Raw genomic sequence first — 27,670 nt, forward strand, 5'->3', positions numbered from 1 at the left:
TTGCCTTCACAACATCTTACGTGTGCATCTTGACTTTGCACCTCGTTTACTTTGTGCGGCTGAGAACAAGCTGGCCCGCCTCTTGCCTTCTCTGAAAGCCCTGGGACCCTGACCTCAGCCGGTCTCGGCTGCTTACATCTTTCCAAGGCTTTCGGTAAGCTCTGCTTTGTATATATTAAAAGGAAAGCATCTCACGTCTTGGAGAAATGAATCTGCGCTGGCTTTGAAGCAATCCACTTTACCACGTGCATGCTTCTTTGTTTTTTCAAAGTAGCCCTTGGTCGAGTTTCCGCAGCAGCTGAACTTGGGTTGCAGCGTTTCTGTTTTTGTCATGTTTACCCTACCCTAAGCTCCAAGCAGCTGAAGAGCATCACATGGGAACTTCTGGAATCGGGTGGAGAACATGACAGATCTAACTTCATGTTCTGGAAGGGGAAAAGGGGTCTGTTACGTGTTAAATCTGGGGAATTGTAGTTCACAGGAAACTGAGCTGAAAGGTTATGTAATGCTTCATCGCTAAGAAAGCCACGCTTGTCCTGAGGAGGCAGACCAGCTGCCCTCCCTCTCTTTGGCGAGCCGGACAAGAGGAAATCCTTGGAAGTGTGGGAAATACAGGTTAGACCTGCAGAAGAATGCTGACACAGAAGAGTGCTGAACCCCGAAATAGTTCGCCAGTTTTGTCATCTGCGACTCTCTGTAGGGCCGGGGGGGTGACAGCTAGCTTGAGCTGACGGCCTGCTGTATGCCCGGTTGGTTATACTAGTTATCCCACCAACAACCTTAGGAGAGCGGTACATGTCTTCCAGTTTTGTGCTTAGGCAAGTAATCGAGGTAACCACCATCTTAAACTTTGTGTTTCATTCCCTTGCTTGTTATTTTGTGCTTTTATCACATAGGTATGGCACTCTCGAAAAATCCATTGTTTGCTTTTACTTGGGTGTCTTGTTTTTTTAAGCTTTATAGAAAACGACTGAACTGCGCTCTTACGCTGTCTTCTATGACTTGCTTTTGTTTACTTTGTATTTTGTTGCTAAGGTTCGTCCCCGTTGCTGCATGTAGATTTAGCTCATTCATCTGACCGTACAGTGATCCTTTTGCTACAAGCTGTCCATCTCTGGCTATGATAAGGGGCTGCTACAATCATATGCCTGTCTCCTGAGGGGTGCACAAGAATTTCTCTTGGGCGTATTTACACCCAGGGAGGAATTGTTGGGTTGTAAAGTATGGAATTTCAACCCTACGAGATGCCAAAATGTTTTCCGAAGTGGCTGTCCCCGTTGCTCTCCTTCCTACAACACATATGAGTTAGTGATTACAGTAGACATTGAAGTGGGGCCTCATGAGGGCTGTCACCTTGCTCCTAACAGTGTCTGTTCCACTCTGGCTCTCAGCCACAGCAAATGCTCCCTCTGGGTTTGAGGAGCTGTGACACCCACATCTGGCTGCTGCTGGTCCAGCCACATGATTCTCAAGACCAGAGGCTCCACGATGATCCATGATCGTCTGTCTGGTTGGCCTGACCACACATCCTGTAAGGGTCGCCCCAGCCTGGTGCTTGCTGACCTCAGGTGGGTTGGCCAGGAATGCAGGGCAGATACCCCAATTGTGGTGGGAGGAAGTGCCTGTCCTCTGACCAGGAGATGTTCCCAGGGAGACCAAAGCCAGCTCTCCAGAACCTAGGCTCTGAGTTAGCTCCACGTCCGTCCCAGGGCTGCCTTGCTCATGGAAGGAAAGCTTCCCTGGAAAACCGGGAACAGAGCAGCTCACAGAGCTGCTATGCTGTAAATTCAACAGCCTGGTAAATTGCGAATTGCGCCCTGTATGTCTGTGGGTATCGTGCAGTTGAGCCAAAGCCAAGGCCAGAGCCCTTGTCCTCCTTGTGCTCTCATCTTTGCAGAGAGTTGGTTTCCTTGGCAGGCCAACTGTGTGGTCTGTGGGCAGGCGGCCACCTGGGAGGGCGGAGAGGCATCTCTCCAGAGGTGAGAAATGAGGAGAGATTTCTGCTTGTACAGAAGCCCTCACATGGCTTAGGAGCTAGGAAAGCCGAAGCCGTGGGCCCTCGTCGCAGACCCCTCACTGGAGATGCCAGGGCGCTGCTCTCACAGGCCAGATGGCCAAGTTGGGACCTGGGCACCCTGAGGTCTTATGGAAACTGTGTCATCATTCTAGACTGGCTTTGCTGACCTGTGCCTTTCAGAAGCCAGAGAAACTGCTGGAAAGTGCTGGTCTGATGTTAACACTTATATGAACAGACCTGCATTTTAAATAACTCAAGCCACATCTCCTTCCTGACATTAAAGGGAAGATGTGGCTTACGAGCTCTGCCATGCCGAGGCTTCCTGTGGATTTCGCAGCTTCTGGGGTCTCTCGGTCTGCAGGGAAAGTAGATGCCGTCTCTAAGCTGAGGGCTGCCCTCCTCCATGGGGGCCCCTAGTGCGTGGAGGCAGAAGCAGAGACTAGGACCAGGACCTCTGCCAGGACTATGTGTCCTTCTTCATCGAGGAAAGTCTCTGGTTTGCTATGTCTTCTGTCTGCCCCACCCTGGGGTCTGCTCCCCACCCTGATGACTCCCTCCCTCCACCCAGAGGTGAAGCTTTCTCCCCTAACTCCTGGCAGCCAGAGCAAAGGCCACATCCGCAGAACCTCCCAGAGACGGGTCATCATGCTGTGCTAACACCTTTGAACACGGCACGCTCACAGACACGAGGTCTTCAGTGAATGTCTGTCGCTGTTTGCTGTGGTTAATTTAGATGTCTCTGACCAGCCTATATGTTCCCACTGTACCCCGCTGTCAAATATTTGGGAAGGCCCTCAACAGATGCTTCCCAGGGCCCCTGTATTTGCACATATGCAGGCAGTAAAGAGCTCAGCCACTTGGCAAGTGTGACCCGCGCTGCGTAAGAGGCCGCTGATGGGCTGCTCCCAGGACTGGCCTCAGATGTGAGCAGCTCCCAGCACGAGGGCACAAGCCCGGAGGGAAGGTGCCAGCTGTGTGTGCTCACGGCAGGTTCTTTGCCCTATGAGGAAGGGCTTTTCTTTTCATTCCACCAGCTTCCCCCCACTTTCTGCCCACATGTCCCATGGAGCTGTGACAGTAAAAGCACTGGATGTGGGGTCTGGACCCCAACTAACCGTGGGCCGAGCTCCATCCAGTCTGCCCGAGGGTTCCTTTCCTCTGCTAGAAAATGGGGCACTGGAACCCTGAGTCACAGAGTCGTGGGGACCAGATGGAATAAACTCTGGGAAAAGGGCTTTGTAAATTACAAACTGCCACTCAAATATTAGGCATTGTTATTCCTGCCTTGTGAATACTTACTCTCTCTTCCCTTACTTCAGGCTGTATTTTACCAGCGTTTTCTTCTATATGAAAGTGAATACTAGGTAGGACCAGTTCCCTATTAAAAGGGAAGTGGGGTGTTCATTTCTTTCTATTCTAACATTAATAGGATCGTCAGCTTTCTGAATACTTCCAGCGATCTCTTTTGCACATGATAGGAGTGTGGAAAATAAGAAAGATTTTGCATGAGACAAAGAGAGACCAGGATTATTTAACCATTCAACAAAGAATTACTAAGTGCTTATCTGTCACCAACAGTGTAAATGTAATACGAAGTAGGAATTTATTTTATTCACGGAGCCCTAGAAACAGAAGATGTTGCTCCAGGGTCATCAGGAGGCAGAGTGAGGGGGAGACATGGGCAGGAAACTTCCCTGTGGTTTCTGAGGGAAGGAACAGGTGAGGCAGGTAAGCAGGTGTAGGATTGACTGGTTTGCATAATTTCAGCATGCTCTGGGGCACAGGGCTGTCCCCCGTTATCCGGCCCCTGGCCCCGTGGTGCTCAGGTGCTTGGGCCATGGGAGCCGGTAGGGGCTTAGTGCCCTGGAGTGCGAGAGCCATAGACGAGGGGTGCTGGGGTGAGGGGGCTCTGGAGTGGTCAGTTTGCATGTGGAAGCCTCCCTCACAGGCAAGCTCTTTCCCTTCTCTAGAAATTGGTGAATGCTGGGAGGGGCAGTCTCACCAAGGTCAGATGTTAAAGTGTCAAAATACAGAAAATAGAAAAAAAGATAGTATGTAGAGGAATCAGGGTTAACAAAACTCAGAGTATGTGGGATCAAGGTCTGTGGGGCAGGGCTCTTTAAACAGATACACAGGAAAGAAGGATTGCAGTTGCGGGTGTAGACTGGTGTTCAGCAGGCTCCGTCTACGTGGTGGGAAAGGAAACGTATCCCATCCACCGTGGCCGGAGTCATGGAGTTAAATCTCTTTGATGCATGGCCACTAGGGAAATATGCCTACAGTCCATTTCAGCAGGCATTAAGCAAGCACCTACCCTCTGCCAGGCCTGTGCTCAGAGCCTGAGGCAAATGCAGATGAATAAAGTGGGATCCTTGCTCGGCAGCACAGCCTGGCAAATATGGGGTACGTGCACACTGAACCTCCCCCTTTGTGTCCGTAGCAGACATCACTCGTCACACGCAGCACTCTCTTCTGCCCCGTCCAGCCAGACCCAGACCCCCCAGCACAGTACGGTGGGGGCCACAGCCACTCATCGGAGCTCTTGTCACCCTGGCTCCAGGGCCCTCAGGCCATGGGGGAGGGATGGTGCTGGAGGAGAGAAAGAAGGCACAGTCTCATCAACGCACGTGTGATAAAGACAAGAAGTGCTTTGGGGACGGAAGGGAAAGAAAACCACACCTGCTTCCAGGGGATTACAGCAGACTTTATGGAAGTGATCGGGTTGGTGCCTGGTCTTAAGGGGCTTGGCTCCTGGCCTGGTGCAGGAGTGAGGGCTCCGCCGCAGAGGGTGCTGGCTGTTCCCTGAGCGTCACGAGGCAGGAGGTATGGATGTGCTTTGAGGAGTAGTGGGCAGGGGGGTGTCGGTATGGCTTAGAATGTTTCTGTTGAGGCAGTGGCATGCATAGGAGGCTTTAGTGGAAGCCCTGAATCCTGGGCTAGCTTGTGCAGACTGAGTTCTGGAAAGTGGTGGACATCTGGCCACTGCAGGATCAGAGCAGCTTCCAGAAGCAAAGCAGGGCAGCGCAGAGCCGGTTAGAGCCAGGAGAGCTTGCGGTGGGCAGGGAGGCCGGTCATGAGGCCGTGGCTGGTGAAATCCAGCAGGGGCCTCAGCCCCCACGAGCGACTGATTCTGGAGGCTGTGCCACTGGAAATCCAGAAGGAATCGGGTATCAGCTAGACGCAGGGACAGAATTAAAGTCAAAGACAATAGCCCTGTTTGGGCCTGAATGATTCGGAAAGACGATGGGGCCATGGAGCGCCATGTGGACACCAGGAGGGGAGCTGGTCTGGAAGAAATTTGAGGAGCCACGGGACAGTCAGGAATCCTTTGGACCAGGGGCTAGCAAGACAGATCTGCAGCTCTGGAAAGAGCCAGGAGCCAGAGACCGCGTAGCTAGGAGACATCTACACTTGGAGGAGAGCCAGAGCGTGGAACCATGGACAGGAACAAGGGCGAGCCGGGGGAGTGCCCGGGCCTCCTGCATGTAATCCATAGAAAGGAAAGGCAGATACCCTAGTACTTAGTAACAGGAGCTCACTCCTGAATAAGCCGACTGGCGGAACCGAGCAGAAATCCAGAAATAGACTAGATTCAAGTGAAAATGGGAACTTCCCTGTATGACAAGGATGACTTCACAATTCAGTGAAGCAATGAAGGACTTTGTCAGGACTTTCGTTAAGACAATTAAGACCCATCTGCATTTTGCAACTCGACAGAAGTGACAGTTGTACAATATTGTGAGTGTCCTTCAGGCCACCGAGCTGGACACTTAGAAGCGATGCATGTAAATTTTGTGTTATGTACACGTTACCACAAAAAAAGAAATGAAACCATACAAGAACTTAACGTACAACTGACGGCAACCCTGAAGTGGAGAAAGCCTGTATGACCAAGAATCAAACTTCAGAAGCCATAAAAAGAAAGGATTTATAATTTGGCTATTTAAAAATAAGGATCACCTGCACAGCTCCAGTCGAAGGACAAAAGAATATAAAAGAAACTCTTAAATATCAAGACAAAATGCAAGACCGTGACAGAAAAAAATAAGCAAAGACATGAATTTTCAGTTCACCACAGAAGAAATACAGCTGGCTCTTGAAGAATGAGACGATGTTCAAACTACACTTTCTCCCCTATCCTATGGGTGAAAACCCAAACAGTAGTCGACGTGCTTTGTTGGTAAGGCTGAGAGAAACGGGCCTTCTCCCATACCTGGCTGATCGAGTCCAGACCGGATATCCCACGTGGAGGGGAATTCGGCAGAAACCACCAGAGTGACATGGGCACGTACCTTTTAATCAAGCAGCCCTGCATCTAGACATATACCCCGACGGCACCCCTTCACCCAGGTGAAATAGAACGCCCCCAGCCAACTGTTTACTAAATCAGAGATTGCTAGCACACACATAGTTTTCAGTGAGAGACTGCTTGCAGAAACTTCCATTCGCTCACACAAAGGGGTACCACGCATTGCAACATATTTTTGCAAGAAGAAATGCTTCGAGAAAAAAACAGAAGATAACTAAAATGGTTAACCATAGGGAACAAGAGAGGAGAGGTAGAGTAGATAGACACAGAAGTAAGACTTCATTGGATGGATCTTTTTATAAATCTCTAACTGTTGTACCATGTCAATGTGTATGGATTCAGAAAAGAAAATTAAGTTTAAAAGCAAAACTTATAGCTGGTAACAAATTTATTTTGAAATTAACAAATCTCATTGTATATCAAATTAGTAACATAAGCACCCAGAGGAAATAATTATGACATATTTGCAATAACTTGAACTTTAAGACTCTGGCATATCGTTACTGAACTATGTTCTAAGGATGGGGGGCGGGGAGAGGGGAGTGGGGAATTATTGTGGAATGGGTGTATTAGTCCACTCCGGCTGCCAAGACAAGGCGCCATAGACAGTTATGTTCTCCCATATCTGGAGGCTGGAAGCCAAGACTGAGTATCGGCAGGGCTGGTTTCTTCCGAGGCCTCTCTTCTTGGCCTGCAGATGGCCGTCTTCTCACTCTGTCCTCATGCAATCTTTCCCCTGTGTGCATGCCCTGGATGTCCCTGTGTCCTAATCTCCTCCACCTATAAGGACAGCAGTCAGATAGGGTTAAGACCCACCAGAATGGCCTCATTTTAATTAAATCACCTCTTTGAAGGCCCTGTCTCCAAATGCAGTCCCATTCTGAGCTACAGGGATCTAGGACTTCAACATAAGAATTTGGGGGTGGTGGGGGACACAATTCAGACCATAACAAGGAGTATGGAGGTTTAGTTTGGGGAAGTTCTGGTCATGGATGGTGGTGATAACAGGACAACACCGTGGATGTACTCAAGCCCACTGAACTCTATGCTAAAAAATAGTTAAGACAGTAAATTTTGAGTTACATACATTTTACCACAATACAAAAATAAAAATAAATTTAAGGAGGGAAAAAAAACCCTCAGGGGGCAAGGGAGCAGAGGGTGCCATTGAGAAGGTGACAGCTGTTGGGCCCCTGGCTGCGTGCGACAGTCAGAGAGGCGGTAGGGCCGGGGCGGGGTGCACGGCGGCCAGCAGGGAACAGGAGCTTGCCCTTGGCCCAATGGTGTGGGTCCTGAATTTGAGGAGCAGGCAACCTGTCAGTTCTAAGCAGTAAGTCCTTACCCTTTCTATCTGTGAAATGAGCGTTGCAGTCATTATTCCTGTGACAGCTGCCCCCCGCAGAGGTGGCAGGAGGGGTTTGGGCAGATACCCTGGCTGCGTGGCCCCTGTTCTCTGTAAGCTCTTTCTTTCTTGTGATTTTCAGTCAGTCCCATGAGCTGCTTGCAGCCTGAATAAGGAAGCCGCCAGCTCGATGTTTCTATAGCGACTGATGTCCTTCAGAGAGGGAAAACGTGGAGAGACCCTAAGAAAAGAACAAGGGGAAATGAACGGCACAGAAAAGCGACAGATCATAAAATCCAGGAGGAATACACTGTGACCTAGTTTTATCGCGGCTTTGTTGAGACTTCCGGCAAACACACTTGACTACTTTATGTCATTGTGTGTCTGTCAGATTGTCATCACTGAAAGCTATAAAGTGAGGAGACAAGATGTAACAGTTTACCTGGTGAAAGGCTAATGTTGAAACACAGCTGTGAGGATCAAAGAGCTGGGAAAACCCCAGAAAATTCTGAGCCCCATCAATTTCACTCCTGGCCACTCGATAGAAAATCAGGCCTGGTGAGACTCTGTGCACCTGTCCATGCTTCCTTCCCTAGAAACAGCTACAAGGAAAGCATCCTGGCTGCATGGACAGGCTTTGAAACGGTTATATCCTGGCTTATGACTTCCCAGCTGTGTGATCTTGGGCAAGGTCCTTAACCAGTCTGTGCTTCGACTTCCTAAGCTGTAAATCGGGGAGGGAATTCCCATGTGAGAGAGTGGTTGGAGAGAGAGGACTCCATGGGACTATTCGTTCAGGTCCTCAGTCAAGAGGGGCAGGTAATTCTGGCGGGGGAACCACCGAGCTGCAGTAGCGGACAGCCCCCTGGTAACTACAGTTCTCTCATTTCCCTTTCTCTTCCAGTTGGCCATGGACAGAGCGAAGGAGAGAGGATGGTAGTGTCTGACTTCCACGTTTTCATCAGGGACGTGTTACAGCACGTGGATACCATGCAGAAAGACTACCCAGGGCTTCCTGTCTTCCTTCTGGGCCACTCCATGGTAAGTAGACCACAGAAGACCCCGCCCAAATCAAGCCCGGTGCCCAGCCTCGCTGCGGATGGGAGGTGTGAGAACGCCGTGATGAAGAGGGGCTCCCCACCCCATCTGTTCTCTGCCTTGCTGGCACGCCCCCCTCCGCATGCCGTACTTAGAGCTCCCGGACAGTGTAGTGCTTGGGACAAGCCAGGTTCCACGTCCTGGAGACAGCCCCAGAGGGAGCTTCCCATCGGGGCCCAAGGCGCCAGGAGGCTGCCTGCCCGTCCTTCCTGAGGACCTCTGGTGCGGGGCCTCTTAGGAAACCAACCTTTTTTTGCAAGCTCTGTTGGCCCCTCCATGCCATTTCATAGTGAGGCTCCCGAGGGCACTTCTCCCTGCAGAGCCACTTCTAGAGCAGGGATGGCTCTCAGTCAGCGAGAAGCCCGGGAAAGTGCCCAAACCCCAGGTGCTTGTTCCAGCTTGCACAGTACAAATGGGAGCTGGGGGCACAGTCTCCCCCAAGGAAACAATTCCTTTAAAATCATTCAAAATCCTTTCCACCTTTTCAGTGTATACAATCCCCTAAGAATCAACCAAGTATGATCTTTAAATCCACGGCCTGCAAATTAGCAGCACATCTACCCCTGGACAGCCTGACAGGCCAGGTGGCAGAGGGTTTTGAACTGATGAAATGGGAAGGTGGGGTGCAGCGGGGGGACTTTTCACTCTGGCGCAGGGCTTCCGCCCCTTTATCACAGCCTGTCTTGCTTCCTGTGTTTCTCTTACCTGCCCGGCCTCTGTAAGCCTTTGTGATTTCAACGCTGGTTCCAACTACCCTCAGCTTCAGGCACACAACCAAGGCCTCATGCTTCCAGCACCATCCACACTCACTAAGTATTTTTCTTGGAACCAAAATTTCCGGGATCTTGACCGAACCAGAAAAAAAAAAAAAAAAGTATAGCGATCTTGTCTTATAATCCGATTACAAAAACAAAAATCTCATATTAAGGCTGACGGAATGGATGCATTGGGGGTCTGCCAGCTTTTGGCTTGAAACGAAGTAGGAATGTGTTGTTTAACTTGCAGCCCACAAGCAGGAACCTTATTTATATCTCTCTGAAATGTTTGCTCTTGGAAAACCCAGAGGAAAAAAAAACATGTGTAATAAAATAATTGCAGATCCAGTTTATCCAACATTCCATGGTGTTTATTCCAAGGTAGACCTCCCCAGGGCTCCGGGCCAGGCCTGCAGCTTCGGAGGAGTGCGGTGATGGTGATTATTAGAAATATGTGCGCTGGCGGAAGCTGGCACGCAGCAACCCTGGCCTGTTCTGCTTTGCAGGGAGGTGCCATCGCCATCCTCACGGCCGCGGAGAGGCCAAGCCACTTCTCCGGCATGGTCCTCATTTCGCCTTTGGTTCTTGCCAATCCTGAGTCTGCAACAACTTTCAAGGTAAATGGACTTCCGGTGCTGGGCGAGTCCTGCGGTGCCCGGGACCTGGGGCGTCCACGGGGACGTCCATTTATGGCTAGAGTCTGGGGGAAAGGGCCAAAGTCTGTTTTTGGACTTCACGCATTGCTGTGTGAAGGTTTGGACGAATATCAAACATTGTTGCCACCAGGGTTCCATGCTTTCCAAATTCAGGTGTGTTTTGTTCCTTAGAGACAACAGAAGAATGATTTCCTGTGTGTGCATGTTTTATTGGTGAAAGTTAAACAGGGAAAAGGTGACACGTGTTAGGAGTCTAGCAAAATAACCTTTGTTAACAATTTGTGTTCAAGGCCTGAGCTGAGTTTCATTGAATATTTGCCAACATGGGCCAAAAGTGCAAAGTGAGTGGAAACTGCAGGCAATTTGTAATGGTGACATAGAGGCTTTGCTCGTGCCCAGAGCACTTTCCCTCTGACTCTAAGGATGCGTCCCTTTGTTTTATCCATCATTTTGTTGTCCCGGTTCTACTGGGGTGCAGTGGCACGCGTGTGCGTGCTCGTGGTTCTGCGGCTTCGAGCTGCTTTGACAAGGCAAACGAGCTAACAAGTACAGTTGACCCTTGAACAGCACAGGCACAAACTACGCGAGCCTACTTATACGTGGATTTCTTTCAATAAATATGGTGCCGTAAATATATTTTCTCTTCCTTATGATTTTCTTTTTTCTTATGATTTTCTTGATAACAGTATTTCTTTAGTTTACTTTATCATAAGAATATAACGTATAATACATACACCATACAAAATACGTGCTAATCAACTGTTTATCTTATCAGTAAGGTTTCCAGTCAACAGTAGGCCATTAGTAGTTGGGGTTTGGGGGCAGTGTCAACGTTATATACGGTTTTCAACTGGGCAGGGGTCAGCGCCCCTACCTCGGAGCAGAACAGGTGCTTTCTCCCTGAGAAGGGAGGTGAAAGCGTGGCGTCGCAGGACTGCTTGTTGTGAATGTGGGTTGTGAATGTTACGGACCCATCCTTTAGGGGCATGAGGTTTAAGAGGGCGCATAACCGAACGAGAGTCGAGAATCCTAACGCCCTGGATCCCCAGGGAAGGGTTAATCTTATGCCAACGCCAGGTGGGGCTGCTGTCTGAGCCGGTCATCAGGAATCTCAAAGGACTCCAAGGGTGAGGTCGGGGTCATGGGGCCGTGGGGAACTGGGCAGCCATCAGCCCAGGGCTTACCCTCCTTTCCCTGGCCTCACCATCAAACAACAGCAGGACGTTTAAATAATTGCTTTAGCTCTGATGCCTCCGGTATTCTTCTGAGGACCCAAAGAGGGGAGCATGGGACAGGGAAGGAAACCTGATAAAAATGTTTTCAAAGTGTTTCCTCCAGCCCACGGCCAGAGATGGGTGGGCAGGTCCTGTGTACAAGCTTTCCTTTAGACACAGAGATGTCACCAATCTGAAATGGAGACAGGCCGAGCAAGAGAGAAACCTGGAGCTATCTGAGAGTTTAACCAGAGAACCATGATTTTCTTAATTTACCAAAGAATGGAGATGCCTAGCTTCTTTGAATTTTACCCCATTTGAAGGACACCACCATGGACTTGTTGAAATCAACTATCGTTAGTAAATTTCAGTGCCCTGTGGGAGGACAGCAGCGGAGGCGGAAGCCACCCTGCCTCTGCCGTGGAAAGAAACGAAGGTAATGCACAGAGCCACAGGTAACGCACAGACAGGCTCCTTCACGGTCATTGACGTGTGCAAGAGGACAGCTCCCATCATGACTGTGATTATAGAGCATGAGGCCGAATCACTCAAATCGAGGGTTCTTTTCCAAGTAGAATAAGCAAGAGCAGGATCACGGTAGAGAGGGCAGTTCGCATGGCAGCCCTGTGCTCTGATTCAGGAAGATTTACTCAATGCCGTGAGCACCAAGCATGCGCCCTGCTTTCCTGTGCGCTACCGCCCTTGGGAGAGGTTGTGACCTTGCTTTGCAAATGGGAACACTGAGGCTTGGGCAGAGCGAGTGACTCTCCAGGATCACACAACTTTTGTGATTGATCTGAATCTGGGGCCGTCCACTCTCCATCTGGGATGTTTCCCCACAGAAAAAAATAGGTATTTTCTGCTGTGGACGTTCTCCCTTAGAGACAAGCCGGAGACCCTGGGGCTTTCCAGATAAAATGCACAAGGGGGTCATGGCAGCAGGGTCCAGAAGTGGGCCACAAGGCTTCCCCTCAGAGTCGCTGGTAGAGGTGGGACTTCCAGGCAAGGCTACCAGCGTGACCTCTCAGAGCCCTGTGCTAACAGATCACCTTGTCAAATCAGGAACCAGCCATCCCTGGGGGGGTACTGCTCTCCTCTTATTAACCAAGACAAATTGGATTTCCTGTTGCCCCCAGACCTGAGGACACATCCTCCCCACCATGAAATCTGTTGCTGCCCCTGGGTCTTGGGCAATTTTGACTGGCAGAGTCTCTGATTCCTTTGCCTACCCACCCCCCGGTGACTTGATCACCCTGCACACAGCTAGTCTCATCTGACAACCTTCCTGAAAGAGTCTCATAGAATCTTTGTTTAAAATTTAAATATCATTAGAATAATACATTCACAGGGTTCAAAATTTGAAAAATGACAAGAGGACAGACAGTAGGCAGTCTCTCTGCCTGGTGGAGGCGGGCAGCCAGAGTCTCCGTCTCCTGGGACACACGGGCACGCTCCGTTCGTTCCTGGGTTTTACACAAACGAGAGTACCCTCTCTGTGCTTTCTGCTGGCTTTGTTCTTTTGGCTGGCTTTTTCATTTTTGTGGGTTTGCCTTGAATTTGGTCGTTTTACTCTTGGGGCCACTTCAGGATTAACAGGAATAGTTTAGGATCGGTCCTGGATTAGGTGGGGTCTCCGTTGCGCACCTCGGAGACGGCTTCCCACAGACCATGCCCACCTGAGAGCTGAGGTGGTGGAGGGGGCCTTCCCGGGGCCAAGCCACAGAGCACAAAGCCGAGTCCTGGCCTCGTGCCTCCTCTCCCGGAGCTCAGCCCATGGACTGTGCCAACGGTTTGTTTCATGGCACCGAACTCCTGCTGGAGAGATTCCCCAAATCATCGAAATGGACAGCGATGAGGCACCTGAGTCTTTGAATGTAGACAGGCATGTGGAAGAGGACAGCCCCCACCCCCTGGAATGTGGGAACACAGATCCCCCTGCCAGACCGCACCCCCCCCTTACCCCGCCAGACCTGCACACATCTGGTCTTATCTCCCTGCTCCCTTTTCAACAAGCTGCGGTATATTTAGCCTGGAGAACAGACAAGGAGGACAGAGGCTCCTGGCCCCCAAACACTGTCTGTGTTTAGAATGTGATTGCACAAGGGAAGGGACAGCAGGGGAAATTTGGAAACGATATCCAGCGTATCAGAATGAGTCTCAGCTGCTTATGAAGCCATTTCCTGGGGATTATCTCCACGTCCCACACCGTGGGGGCAGGAGGGCTAAGTCATTCCCAGGGCACAGAGGCGAAACCCTTGGCTGCCCAGCTAGTAGGGTGTGTGTGTCCTCACTTGGCCTTGCCCTGGGATAGCATGCAGGAACAGAACCACCCACTTTCCCAGGCGGGGGTGGTGAGGAACACCTGAAATCCCCCTGGGCAGTGCATAGGGTCAGGGCAGGGGCTCAGCCTGCCGGGAGGGTAATCTTCTAAATGGTCTTCTCTGCTTCTTGCCTAGAGGTTGTCCGCTGGGATCCAGGGTCAGGGTTGCAGGAGCCAGTCCAGTGCTTCCAGATGCTTCCACTCCCCATCAACTGGGGCACCTAGCCAAGTAGAGAGAAGAGAGCTGCCATGAACCTGGCCCTTGGTGCATGACCTGCTCTGTCTCAGTTCCTTTCCACCCAGTAAGGAGAGAAAGGCGTTCCCAATTCACAGATGAGAACATGAGGCCAATTGTCTTGCTCAAGGCCCGCTTGTGCCCCAGCCCTGGCCGGCGGGCAAGGCAGGATGCTCCCTTTCACCCCAAAGCATGCCTGCGATCAGCTTCCCTTGACTGGAGCGCATTCTCATCTGTTTGTAGTCACTGGGCTCCAGAAGGCCCTGGGGACAGTCTGAGGGCTGGGGGTGGAGGGGAAACAGGAAGCTTCGGGGGACATTGCCGCTCCTTCACACTTGCTGTTAAGTTAGACCCAGAGACCAGGACTTAAACTACAGTCATGAAGTGGCCGTGAATCTGGCAGCTGTGATGTCCCTGGGCAGGAGGTGTTACCTCTGTCCTACAGGTGTCTGCGCTGTCGCAGCTGGGGGTACAGACTTCTAGATGCTTGGCATTCAAGGACTGGGTTCATCTCCCCAACACATCTCTGGGGAGCCCATGCTATGCACCAGGCACAGGACAGGCAGCAGAGAGCAGCTGCTCCCTCCTTCCCAGCTCTGCTTACAGAAAAGGCACAAGGCACTTTCTAGTCTCGGCTGGCCTGAGGATGCCTTCCTCCCCCAGACAAGGAGGACCCTTGTCTGGGCTGACCCTTGCACGGATGTCACCCTCACAGGAGGCCTGGAGTTCTGGCCTCCTTTTGCATAAGTCAGCTTGCTGGAGCCACTTTAGAAGATCGCGATTATAATTCGCTCCCTCATGTCAAGTGTCTCAGTGGCAGAAGCTTAAAAATGATCTTGGGGAGCCGTTAAAACCTTTCGGATCAATAGAGGCTTTCGTGCAAGTCACTAGTATTTAAAGTGATGGGCGCTGCACTTCATCCAGGAACGCCCCAAGGGCATGTCAAGGGCCAATGACACACTCTGGTCCCTTGCTCCTCAGGAGCTGGACCTCACTTCTGGGAGAGTTGTCCTTTTTGGGGGGTGCCGTAGTTTCGGGTTCTAGCTGTGACCATGACGGTTGTTGGAGAGCTGCGGGTCCTACTTTTCCTGAAACCTTCACTCTGAAAAACATCGGCAGGTGCTCTCTTCAGTCAGCCGAGGAATATTCGTTGAGTTTCTCCTGGGGCCAGAAGCCAGAAGGGCAGTTAGGGATGAGCTCTGTGGGAACCAGGTCTCAGGTACCCTCCCCAGCAACCCTTCGAGGTTTGTTTCATTATCCCCGTTTGAGAGATGAGGAAACTGAGGACCATAGACTTTTTTGGTGATTCAGAACCAGAGTTTGAATCCAGATTTGCCTGGCTCTCCGTCTCCTCTTTCTGGGGCTGGGGTCTGGCGACTTTGTGCCCATTAGCTGTAGTTCTCTGCCCCCCATTATCCTTCGGTGATGAGACCAGGGGTCCCTGCTAAGTTGGCGCCACTGGGAGCTCCTCTGGTGGCACAAACCTGACTTAGCCTGTGGGGGTCAGGACTGGGGGAGGTCTCACCTCAAGGGGCACTATCTGGGGTTGCCCCTCCCCGGAGCTGGATCCGAGGCTCTCTCCACACTCCTGCAGGATTATCCGAAGAGCCTGAGCGAACTGGCAATGAGAAGGTTATTCTCTTCGATTCAGACTTCTTCATGGGTGAGCCGCATGCCTCCTGGCGCCTCTACTGGCTTCTTCTGCCTTCCCTTGGCAGTTGATGGGGGCTCTCCCGGCTGACGGTGGAGGCTTAGGGAGACGATGGTGGAGGCTTAGGGAGACGATGGTGGAGGCTTACGGAGACGATGGTGGGACGCAGCAGCAGCCACCTGGGCAGCCTGAACAGAGTTGATCCTCAGGGTGTGGGCTCTTTCCAGCTCTTCCCACCCCACCCTTTCCTTACTACGTGGCCCGTCTTCCCCCGTACCCCCTTCTCAGCCCTTCCAGCTCTCTTCATCAGCACAATCAAGCCGCTGCCCCTGCTTGGTTCCTCTGCCCTGCCTCACCCTTTCCTCCCCCGATGGCCTTTAGGCTAATGGGATAAACAACCCCTAAAAGAACAGCAGGGAAAGGGAGTATCTTTTGCAATTGTTCCAAGCATTCTGCCCCTGCAACTGTCTTGGATATTTTTGTGGGGAAGAGGCTAAGCACCTAATTCTTCTTTTTTTTAAACCACATTGTCATCAAAAGACTTGCCTCTACCCCATTGCGTCTTGTTAGAAATGTGGTGTGAAACTTACCATGCAGCTTTAGGAAAAGAGCTGAGGGTCAGGGCTGTCCAAACATCTTTTATCACGGCTCCTTCGAAAGAGCAGCGTGCCCTTCAGAGATGTCCGTGTGCCACCGCCAAACCCTGTCCAAACCGCGATGGGACAGGAGCACTTTCCCTACTCTGGCTGAATGCTGAAATCACCCAGGGAGCTTAAAAAATATATATTGACACCAGAGCCCCACCTCAGACTAACTCCATCAGAATCTCTCAGGGTGGGCCCCGGGAAGAGGCATTTGTGATGCTTCCCTGAGACATGCCAGCTGGCTGCCCGCCCACCTTCAGAGCGTGCAAGAACGCCCTGGGGTCCTGTGAAAACGCAGACCTTGATGCGATGGGCCAGAGTCCCCAGGAGCCTCTGGTGCTGCTGGTGCTACTGGTCTGAGGACCGCACTTAGAGCAGGGAGGCCATGGACTATCAGGAAGGTGGAGGCTGGATGGGGCTGCCGTGCCCACTACCAGGAGGCTAACAGGTTGGAAGGACCAGAAGGTTCCACCAACAGTGCTGTCTTCCTGGGAAGGCAGGGTGCCACAAGTCGCTCCAAGGGAACCCCTAAAGTCAAGAAGTCTCCCTCCCTGGGCCTGTCCTATGAATGGTGTGTCAGGCCTCTCCACGGACTCTCCCTGGGGCAGACTCACAGCCAGGGCTGAGCCATCTCTCAGCGCCAAGACCCTTCTGTTCCCAGGGTGGCGTCCTGCAGAGTTGAGTGGCAAGACACAACTAGGCTGAAGAGGGAAAAGGCCACGGTGCCTGCAGCCTGCCTTCCTGGAGGGTCTGCCCCCTCATCTGTGCTCGTGACTCAATCACCAGTTCTTGTTGTCCTAGCACTGGAGTCATACATACTGTCATGAGCTGGTCCTTTTAGGTGCCCTCGCCCATCCTGAACCCACCGGTGCCAGCTCCCTTAGAGGAGCAAGAGTGCTGCTGCCCTGGGAGTCCTTGTGGAGGGAAGCATACGGCTAGTCACATCCAGTGGCCCAGCCACCTGCCACCTCCCGTCCTGAGCCTGACATGTCCTTGCCCTGTCTCCTCCTGCTTGTTCTCTGGGGGAAAGGCCTTTGGCAGCTGCGGGAGGGAGCAGTCTCTCCAGCACTTGGCTCACTGGACTTGGAAGGGGGAGGCATGGCGGCCAACTGATCTGCCGTGACTGGTTAGTTTCTTCCAGATGCCAAACCCTGCCATTGTTCATTTTGGGATTTTTGTTCGTTTTTTTTGTTTTGTTTTGTTTTTAAGATTTTACTTATTTATTTGAGAGAGAGTATGAGTGTGGTGAGGGGGAGGGGAGGGATGGGCAGAGGGAGAGGGAGGAGCAGACTCCCTGCTGAGCAGGGAGCCTGATGGGGGACTCGATCCCAGGATGCCGGGATCATGACCCGAGCCAAAGCAGACGTTCAACCACTGAGCCAGTCGGGCGCCCCTGGCATTTTGAACAAAGCAAATACTTCCCCAGAAATGGCCCCCGTCTTTTATTTTTCTTCCCAAACTCTTTTCCTAAAAGTTTCCTTTAGCTGTAGAAAGTTCTTCTGTTAAGAGAAAGAAAAGTATTCTCTTGGAGAGAAGGCTATCATCCTCTGCAGCAGGTAGAGTCCTTCCTGGCCCTCTCGTAACCTCCCTCAGCCCTGTGAATCCAGGGCAAGGATGGTGCAAGCCACCACGCTGCTTTTTCTGATCCTTGTCAAACTTAACAGCTGTCAGCATCTTCTCCTGGAAATGGGGTCTTGGCACTTTGGGGGCATAAGTGTTTTGGTTTAAGAAGCACCAGTGGCAGGAGCATAGATTCAAAGATGGAGGTAAGTCTGTCTCCTCACCACCGGCTGGCCCCTGTGTGCCCGAGTCCACGCAGATTCAGGTGATGACCGCAAACCACAAATTGTTGGCAAACAAGAAATCTGGTGATGGGCTTAGGAGCACCGGCATGGATGCGGTGTGGACTCCCTCCTTCACTTTGCTGTCGAGCTGGTATGCCCCCGGGCCTTTTCCTCGCTCTCTGGCATCTAATCTGGGAATGGGTAGGAAACTGAAGGGCAGAAAAACTGCAGTGTCCTTGAGCAGGCCAGGCCAGACCAGACAGCCACAGAGGCCAAAGGTGTCTGGCGATTCCGAGGCGTGGTAGGGTCACACACAGTCAACCATCAGCCCTCAGGCCCAACTCAGGGAGCATGGCAAGAGTCGCTGAGGTCGGCAAGATGTCTAGATGCCAGTTGTGCAAACTTCGGGACGCTCATTAAGTTCTTCCCTAACAATGTCGCCCTTGGGCAGTCCCGCTGGAGGAAGTAAGTCCCACAGAGTCCATCCACCCTCCCGATGCAGCTGGAGCCCAGTGGGGGCCACAGGGCACAGCGCTTTGCCTCCCCGCAATGTGTGGCAATGCGCTCCTCACCTGCTCTATTTTCTCTTCATTTAAACTTTCTTTAACCTTTAAAAGCACAGATCCCAACTGCTGAATATAAGTTCCCAGAGGAAACTCCAATTCCTGGAGTTCATAGACATTTGGAAACGCCCAAACTCTTTCCTTTGTCATAGCTCCCCGAACTCCAAGCCGTCCAGGTCCTGTGCTTGTCCTTGGGGCTAGCCCAGACCCCACCTTCACTCTTGACCCTGCCTCACAGGTCCCGTCCATCCCATGAGGCTGCAGACTGTGTGGCCAAGTCCAGGCCCTTCCCCGGTGCTCCAAGGTAGATTTCCTACTATTTCTATGCTAGACTGTCACAAGTCAGCTCAGGGCTGGGCGTAGTGCCGGGCGCGTTGATGGCAGTGAGTTGACATGCATGGGGTTTGCTGGCTTGGACCCCAGGCTTGGGGTGCAGGGAGTGAGGCTGGTCTTCGAGGCACAGAAAGCTGACCATGTGGCCCTCTTGATGCGGCTGTGTTCCTTCAGGAGCAAAGCCTTTTTTCTTCTCTGCCTGATCCCTGGCTGTCTGAGAGACAGTTGTGTGAGGTGACATCCTGCTTGTACAGCCCGAGGACACAGGACGTTTGAGCCCTGAGTGTCAGGGGGTGGGAGAGTACAGCAACTGTCTCCACAGAGAGCCTCAGTGGCCACTGTGTGTGGTCATCCACGGGAAAGGTTAGGCCCCCACTACACTCATACAGAGAGAAAATAACCAAGGCCAGGGGCGTGAGAGGAAAGCACAGTCTCGCCCAGACCCTTACCCCCATCCCAGCTGGCCGTGGGGTGCACGGCCGAGCCTGTTTCCTTGTCTGTTCAACGAGGATGAACCCTCAACCTCACGGCATCTGTGTCAGGATTAAAAGACCGGGCACCTACAGCTGTGTGCAACACACCGAAGATTGTCACTTGGTAGATGTTAGTGCCCTCGCCCCCGCCGAGGGTACCGAGGGGACATCACCTCTCAGCTCCGTGATGTGCGCCTTCCACACAGACCGAGAATTCACCGCTCACCACCTTCCATGCGATTCTAATTTCAGCACGTCACAGCTCACTTGTGAAATAGCATTTTCACCCCAAGTGTCTGTGCGCAGTGCAGAAACGAGAAGAGCCCCCCTCTGCAGGCAGAAGTGTGAGATCCAGGCTCACACTGTTCCTGGTAAATACCAGATCCTGCAGGACAGATGGGGTGGGGAGGCAAGGCTTGTCCCTGCATGGTGCTCAAGTTCAAGGAGCATGGATTAAGCACCTACTGTGTGCCGGGTGCTCTTGCACACGGTGGTCTTCTGGGGGAGTGCCAAGGTCCCCGTTGGCAGCTAAGGAAAGGGAGGCTCCGTGATGTTCAGATCTTATGCCCAAGTGCTCCAGACAGCACAGCCAGGGATCAAAGCAGGTCTCTTTCTCTCTGCCACGCATCTCCTGATCAGGCTGGTGACTATTTCTGTTTCCTCCAAGAGAAACCAAGGCAATCCACAGATTCTTCCCGACCAGAGCAGGCTCCTCTGGGCTCTTCTGAGCTTTCCCGCTTCACAGGTGATCTGGGTGATTCTGCTCCTGCTGTGTATTCTTAGGAACCCCAGAGAAGTGACTCGTGCCTAAGAGCTCAGCTAGGCAGCTCCCGCAAAGAATTCCAAAACACAACCGCCAAGCAACAGCAGGGAGGGCGGCCACACGGGATCCGGAGCAGGCAAAAAATAGACGTGGCATTCCTGCCGTCAGCCACAGCAGCCCACGTCCTGCCCGGCTCACCCACGGTGCAGACCCAAGCCAGGCTAACGGGAGGCTGTCTGAATCAGAGCAGGGGGAGTCCCGGGTGTTCAGCCTTGGGAATAGAACCTGGCTGGACTTCAGCTTGGGCATCACTTTCCTTAATTTATTGAAAGCTGTCCCGGGGGCGGAGCTGGGCGTGGACGCCACCGAACTCACACCCCTTGTTTTCCCCTCCCCGCTAGGTCTTTGCTGCGAAAGTTCTCAACCTTGTCCTGCCAAACATGTCCCTGGGCCCAATTGACTCCAGCGTGCTCTCTCGGAATAAGACAGAGGTGAGTCTTTCTGAAAACCTGGGGGGACCTGAGGCTGGTGAAGGACTGAAGGCAGCAGCCCCGGTGGGAAAGCTGAGCGGCAGTTCCATCCGTGGCTGTCTGCCACCTTTTCGCTGAGGCCCTGTGTGAAGTGATGGGGACATGAAGATGCATGAGGTGCTGTGTGGCTTCGGGACTGGGCAGCAAGGGACAGGTGGTGACGATGCCCAAGCTGTGCCCTGAACATGCAAAGGAGCAAATCAGATGAAGCTGTGTGAGTCAGCCAGGCCTCTGGCTGCAAGTGACAGACCCCAACTCAAAGTGATTCAAGCAAAAAGAGGTATTTATTGGTGAATGGAACTAAAGGCTTCAGGTATGGCTGGATCCAGGGGCTCAAAAGTCTTGTTCACCATCTGTCTCTCCCCAGCTCTTATATCCCCTGGTTTGGCTTCATTCCCAGGCAAAGTTTCCCCAAGTGGAAGCAAAGATGGCCACCAGCAGCTTTACCTAAGCAACCCCAGCAGAAAGACAAGACAGTTTGTTGAAAAGCCAGCAAACAACTCAGGGCTGATTCTTATTGGCAGACTGTCCGGGCCTGTGTTATTGTCCGGGAAAAGGAGTGGTGTTGACCGCACCCAACCTCATGGGTTTAGCGTACAGAAGGGCAGTTTCTAGGGGGCAAATTGGGATGGTGGTAGCAGATTGGATTCAGGCCAGACCAAAAGTCATATGTCCATGGTTTGGGAGGAGGGAGCTGATGCTGGAGCCAAAGAGGGTTCAGAGGAAGAGGGCTCCAAGCAAAGGTGACTGTGCTGATAAAGACCTGGCATGAAGGGAGGACAGCCCGTCCTCAGAACAGTCAATAGTTCGGTTCAGCCACAGCAGAGAGGGCAGCAGGTGACTGGCAGGGGGTAAACTGAGGTCAGATCATAAGACACCTCACGCTCCCCTTCTCTTAGGAGTCACTGCCCTGCCAGGAATCCATCATGGCCTCCCAAGCAGAGCTGTGCTACCTTCTGTAAAAGCGAAAGCAGCTGAAAGAAGCTCAGAAAGGGCAAGGTGGCTTTGAGAGAGAGAAGCTGGGAGGTTGTGCCATCTGGTTAATGTCACCACCTCTGGGACCAGGCACCAAGGTCAGCAGGGACAAGAGGTCAATGTCAACTCGTGTGCCTGAGATACTGGGTCTGAGTATAGTCCAAAACCCCCCAGAGATTCAGGTTGGTCTATTAAGAGACTGCTCAGTGAGCCGGCCCACTTCCCATCTAGCTGAAGTCCAGCACCTTTGCACTCTGCCTCGGATTGGGTGCTGGCCAGGTGCCGTGAGCTCACCCAGCCGCACGGCAGCCCCATGTTGCAGGTGAGCGGACTGAGACTCCGTCCGCAGGTCTGCTGCAGGGGCTAGCCTGAGAGCTTCGGTGGGCGTGCTCCACCGTCTGTCTGTCTGTGGAGGCAAGGACCCCAGTGGGCTTGTGGCCAGTGGTCAGGAGGCAACCCTGGGCATCTGGAAGATACCGGAATTATCTTCAGGATTAAGCAAATCGTTTTGCTACTCTTCTGCCTCAGTTTCCCCTCTTGCCTTAGAATTGGAAACCATGGAACCGTTGGCTCCCCGAGGCCCCTGGAAAATGGAGTGGGGTGCTCTGGTGTTCCAGTGGCTTTCCTGGGTTTCCTCGGGACCTGAGCGCTCAGATTGTAGCTTCACTACAAAATGTGACCTCCTGGCCGTCTGAGTCACTTAGAGAATGGACAGTTAAATGGGAATCTGCCTTAATGTGTGGGAAGAAGTCTTGATCAGAGGTCTGACTCCTGGACCACTGAGGGCCACCTATTTGTAAATGACTCTGGCAAGAGACCCTAGGGGGTGCGGGGCCTATAGAGCCCCCCCCCACACCCGGAATGTCCCATCTGCCCAAGTAATCCACATTCAATTGAAACTTTTAATCCATTTTTAAGACCCACAGTGCCTCCCAAAGCCACATCTTGGGGCCAAATTTGACCCACCAGGATCAAAGAATATTTGAGTAAAGAAAAAAGTTTCATTTCAGAAGGCCAATCTATACACTGAAAAGACACCACTTTAGGACCCAGCAACACTAAAGTCAAACTCCTGCTGTTCCGTCTGATCCTGATGAATGTGCATGAAGTCGTCATTAACCCCATTTCACAGACGAGGAGACTGAGGCTCAGGGGTTAAGTAGGGGTTTAAATTGTCCAAGGGGCACAACTCATCAGGGCCGGAGCTGAACCCATCTGCTTGAGAAGCCCATGCCTGGTCTCCTCCCAGCTATTATCGACAATCACTAAGCTTTTTTTCCTGTTTAACAATAGCTGGTGCACACAGCCCGTGGCTGGGGGCCGTGGCCCGTGTGCCGGATTCACTTTGTGACGGAAGCCCGAGGGGGCAGCGCCTCCTCCACCTGCCGGCATCCCGAATAATGGCTCTGGCTTGAATGTGCGATCTCTAGTAAGACCAATTATCTTCACCTCCGCTGTGCTTGCACAACATCGAGGGAGAGAGAGCAAGCACGCTCCCTTTGACATCTTGGAGATAAAATGCCCAAGTCAAATTCAAATTGTTTATCTTACCACCCGAAGGTATTGGGGCAAAAAGGAAGAGAAAAAAAAAAGATAACGAAGTGATTCCAAACCCTCTTTGTTTAAAAGGAGCAAATTTCAGAGCTTTAATCTCATTTTTGTGATCATGGAAAGTTCCACCGAAGGCCTTACAGAAACCGGGAGTCTGGTGTGAACATAGAGCAAGCAGGCTCTTCCCCTCCCTGCTCCGTCCAGCCTGCACCCCGCGGCTGCGCACCCTCATTTCTAGGGTTTCTGAGCAGTCAGGCAAATGGGGTGATTCTTTAGAAATGCTAATCCGTTTCCCTGCTGGGAAGACTCAGCGGAAGGGAGGTGGCCGGCCAGCCTGCAGGCTGGACTCCAGTTGGAATAAACAAGGACCAAGAGTTTCCATTCCTCCGTGGAGAGAATCAGCCCCTCACTTGTCGCTGCTCGTCGCCGCTCTGAGACTCCCTTTGAACATTCTGCTGAGCCTTAAAAATAGCAACGCCCAGGGGGAAAATGTGTTCAGAAAAGGCACCTCCCCGGATCTAACATCAGGGTGTCTTAAGGCACATCTTTAGCCAAGATATTTCCCATGGAACCCTGCAGCTATAACAGCCCCAAAAAGAAAAGAGACGTTTGCCTAGCAAGCTCCCAAAGCAGGACCCGGTGGAAGGGGCCGCAGGCTCTTGGAAGATCTGGAAGTCTGTCTCTGGGGAAGCAGGCTGGCTCCATCGTCCAAATGTTGAAAGCCCTACCTGCGTTTGGGCTTTGCTATGGCAAGTGTTCCCACAACCCACCCGGGCATGTTGGCATGACACCCTTCACTGACCAGCACTGCGTCACGGCCACCTGCCAGCCCACGGAGGCACGTTCTCCCAGCAGGTGCAAAGCCCCTGGAAATACAGGCCAAAATGCTGTATGGTATCCCAACAGCAGCCAGTGCACGACTGTCACAGCCTTCTTCCGAGCCACGCACCCTAGCCCTTGTGTCTCGCCACAGCTCCTGGAAGTCAGTCTTGCTACCAGTATTTGCATTTGTGGAGCATGGGCCCGGAGAGGGCAAGTCACTTACCCAAGGACACGCAGCTACTAAGTAAGGATTTGAGCCCAGATCTCTCTACTCTGAGCCAAGTGTCCTTCGCACTAAAATCCCGAGAACAAAGAAGTTGCCACTCGGGCGTTTTTTATGTTTGTCTACACATTTAGCATCCTTGGCCAGAACATGGGAGTGCTGACATATTCACCATTCCACCCTCAACCGTGGGGTTTTCACAATGTGATGAATCCCTCCCACTCCGAGAAGGCTTGAATGTTCCAAATAGTTCTCCGGCCAAGGACGCTGGGGCAAGAGGCGAAGAGGGGAGGTTGCTGACCATCTCCACACACCCTCAAAGCACTGCAAACCACCCAGTTCCACACACACAGAAGGCACTGCTTTCTCTGAGCTCCAGCCAGCCCATGAACCAGGCCGAGACTGGGAGGAAGACAGGGCTGTGATTCGGATCACAGCCTCTAGGGGGACTTCCGCTGTGTATACATTGAGGCGATTTATCTTTGGGACCAGTCTCTGTTTTCTATAAATGTGCTGACTGCCCTCCGAGCGCATCCTGGCTGCTGGCATTCCTGCCTGTGGGGCCATATGGTGAGATCCAGGCACCCGGATTGCTGTGAACAGTGGCCAGCTCTCTTCCTTTCGTTCCTCCAGGGGGGCGGTGCACCAGACCCCCACCCAGCATTTCAGAGGTGCCCCACGCTGAGGACGAGACTCCCCTGCCCCTCTTGCCTGAATGGCTCCCACCCCCGCTGCGGGGAGGCCATATCTGCCCGTGGTCCTCGGAAGACTCCCACCGGGTCTTGGAAAGCTTGGCCATCACTGAGGCTTTTGACTAATTGTCACCACAGCTAAAGATAGGCCCAGCCTCCCACTCTGTCCCCAGGACACAGCCTCCCACAGAAAACCCCTCTGAGAACCGGTTATTAACTTCCCAGTATGCCCGGTTTGGTTAGCTGATTTATTTTGTGACTCTCCATCATTCCTAGCTTACATTCCCTGCAGAGGACTTGTCTATTTGAAGCAGCTAATAATTTACTAACACCTTAAAAAAAAAAAAAAACGGGCTGTTAGAATGTCTCTTGGCACGTCTGTCTCCATACGGGAGTGGCCAGCGGGGAGCACAGGAATGGGTCTAGCTTGGTTCTGTGTCCTGTACGTGAGGGGTCTGTGGACCTGCCCCCCCCCATGTTTGCTGCTCACAGCTGTCCTCCTGCCACCAACCCTGGGACAGGCAGTTTCCCGTGGGCAGCGGCTCGAATGCCAGCAGAAAAGCCAGTGAGTCTACAGGGAGACCGTCAGGGGTGGTCCCAGCTGCCAGCCGGATCCAAGACCACGAGGGGCTCTCCCCACCCTGCAGCTTCTCTCCCAAGTACCTTCACGTGATCCAAGAAGAAAGATGCCACACGCTCGGCTGGGTTCACATGGGAATGCCACCTCGGCCAAGCTCTCTCAAAGAGACCCTCAGTCACCTTGAAGCTACCCGGGAGCTAAGATCTGGACCCCCATTTACGTGAGGATGGGATGCAGCTGACTTGCCAAGCCTTGGTATAAATGGCCCAGCCAGACACAAGCCCCGAACAGGGGACTCTGCCCACAGGGGTCTCCCTGCCCCAAGCCTACCCGAGGGATGTTTGGCTCCTACTGGCAAAGGCAAACCAGATAAAGAACCTGAAAACTGGGAGTGTGAGGAAGGGAGCTTTCTCCTCCAACTTTAATTACGGAAAATTTCAAATCGACACAAAAGTCACCACAGTAGCACCATGCCTCCCGTATACTCTTCCCCAAGGTGCACCAATGGGAGATATTCTGCTGTACTTGTTTAATCCATGCTTAAAGATGAAAATATCAATATGGATATCTATTTTATCTCCTTTAAGATTTATTGTGGTAATACACACAGAACATAAAATTTAGCGTCTTAACCATTTTTAAATGCATAGTTCAGCGACATGAAGTACACGCACAGTGTTGTTCAGCCATCTCCACTACCGTCTCCAGAACTTTCCCATCTTCCTAAACGGAAACTCTGTCCTGAGTAAATAGTAACTCTGCTCCCCGTCCTCTCCAGCCCCTGGCGGCCACCATCCTACTTTCTGTCACTACGAATGGGACTATTCTAGGGCCCTCATACGAATGTGCTCATATAGCATGTGTCCTTTTGTGACTGGCTCATTTCACTTGGCACCGTGTCCTCGAGGCTGCTCCACGTAGTGTGTGTCAGAATTGCCTTTATGAGGCAGGACAATATTCCATCGTACACATAGACCATACTTTGTGTGTCCATTCGCCCATCGACGGACACCTAGGTTGCTTCCATATCTTGACTACTGGGAATAACACTGCTGTGAACATGGGCGAGCAAATATCTCTTCAAGACCCTGCTTTCGATACTTTGAGTTTATGTCCCAAAGCGATATGCGTTTCCCTAATGACTAATGATGTTGGGCATCTTTTCATGTGTTCATCAGCCATTTGTGTATCTTCCCTGGAGAACTGTCTATTCGAGGCCTTTTCCATTTTTTAATCAGGCTTTCTGTGTTTTGTTGTTGTCGAGTTGTAGGGCGCTTTATATATTTTAGATATTAACCTCTTATCAGTATATGATTTGCAAGTATTTTCTCCCAGTCTGTGGCTTGCCTTCCTACTATGTTGGTAGTGTTCTTTGATGCACAGAAGGTTTTCATTTTGGTGTTGTCTAATTTACCTACCTTTTTCTTATGCTGCCTATGCTTGTGACATCATATTCAAGAAATCATTGACCAGATGTCCAAGAGTTCAAGCTTTAATAGGAAAAGTAATTCTTGGGAAAGAATGTTCAGTAATTCACATGCTCTTGATTAAGTGGTAACTCATACATGTAGGCTAATCCCAATTAATCCTTTTTATATCCAGAATGGAACTGCAGTTTTATTTCTGATGGTTCTTGTCTAGCTCAAGAATTTCAAGCACCAAGGTTGGGCACCTACTCTGGTAGTCATAGCCTTGGGCCTCCTGGTGAACAGGGCTCGCCTTCAGTCGACCGAATTGGAGAGACTGTGCCAAGTTAGGCAAGACCCCTATCTCCCCTCTGTCATCCTACAGGCGGCGCGTCAAGTCAACAAACTTTCATGGAATTCTTGCTTTGGGCCAGGCCCTGAGCCAGAGGCTGGGAATACCCGATAAGCCTCCCTGTCTTCCAGGGTCACGGTCACGGGGACAGAAAGGGACACCAGTGGTCCTGGTAGAGGACAAAGAGGTAGGCGGTGGGCTCGGTAGGGAGAGCCCAAGCTTTGCAGCAACAAGGCCTAAGTCCAGAGCCAGCCCCTGACTCTGTCTCTTTCTTTGTGCCCCGGCATGACCTTGGAAACCCACTGATCCTCAGTCCCCTCGGTGGGGGCCAGACTGCAGCCTGGTGCAGTGTACATGCCACAGGGATGGCAGCTGTCATTAT

At 51.9% G+C, this 27,670-nt stretch overlaps 1 protein-coding gene across 5 annotated transcripts in view; it reads left to right on the plus strand.

The window, feature by feature from the left end:
* The window catches only part of MGLL (monoglyceride lipase), a 113,428-nt gene that overhangs the window by 73,470 nt on the left and 12,288 nt on the right, over positions 1-27,670 (plus strand). For 4 of the 5 annotated variants that reach the window (XM_034658878.1, XM_034658879.1, XM_034658877.1 and 1 more), the window contains 3 exons: positions 8,573-8,709; positions 10,028-10,138; positions 20,559-20,648. In XM_034658878.1, the coding sequence (XP_034514769.1) occupies positions 8,573-8,709; positions 10,028-10,138; positions 20,559-20,648 (338 nt within the window). The remainder of the gene's footprint in view (positions 1-8,572; positions 8,710-10,027; positions 10,139-20,558; positions 20,649-27,670) is intronic. The other variant, XM_034658876.1, reaches the window with a different exon arrangement.

This window comes from Ailuropoda melanoleuca, chromosome 4, assembly GCF_002007445.2.
Source record: "Ailuropoda melanoleuca isolate Jingjing chromosome 4, ASM200744v2, whole genome shotgun sequence".
NCBI lineage: Eukaryota > Metazoa > Chordata > Mammalia > Carnivora > Ursidae > Ailuropoda > Ailuropoda melanoleuca.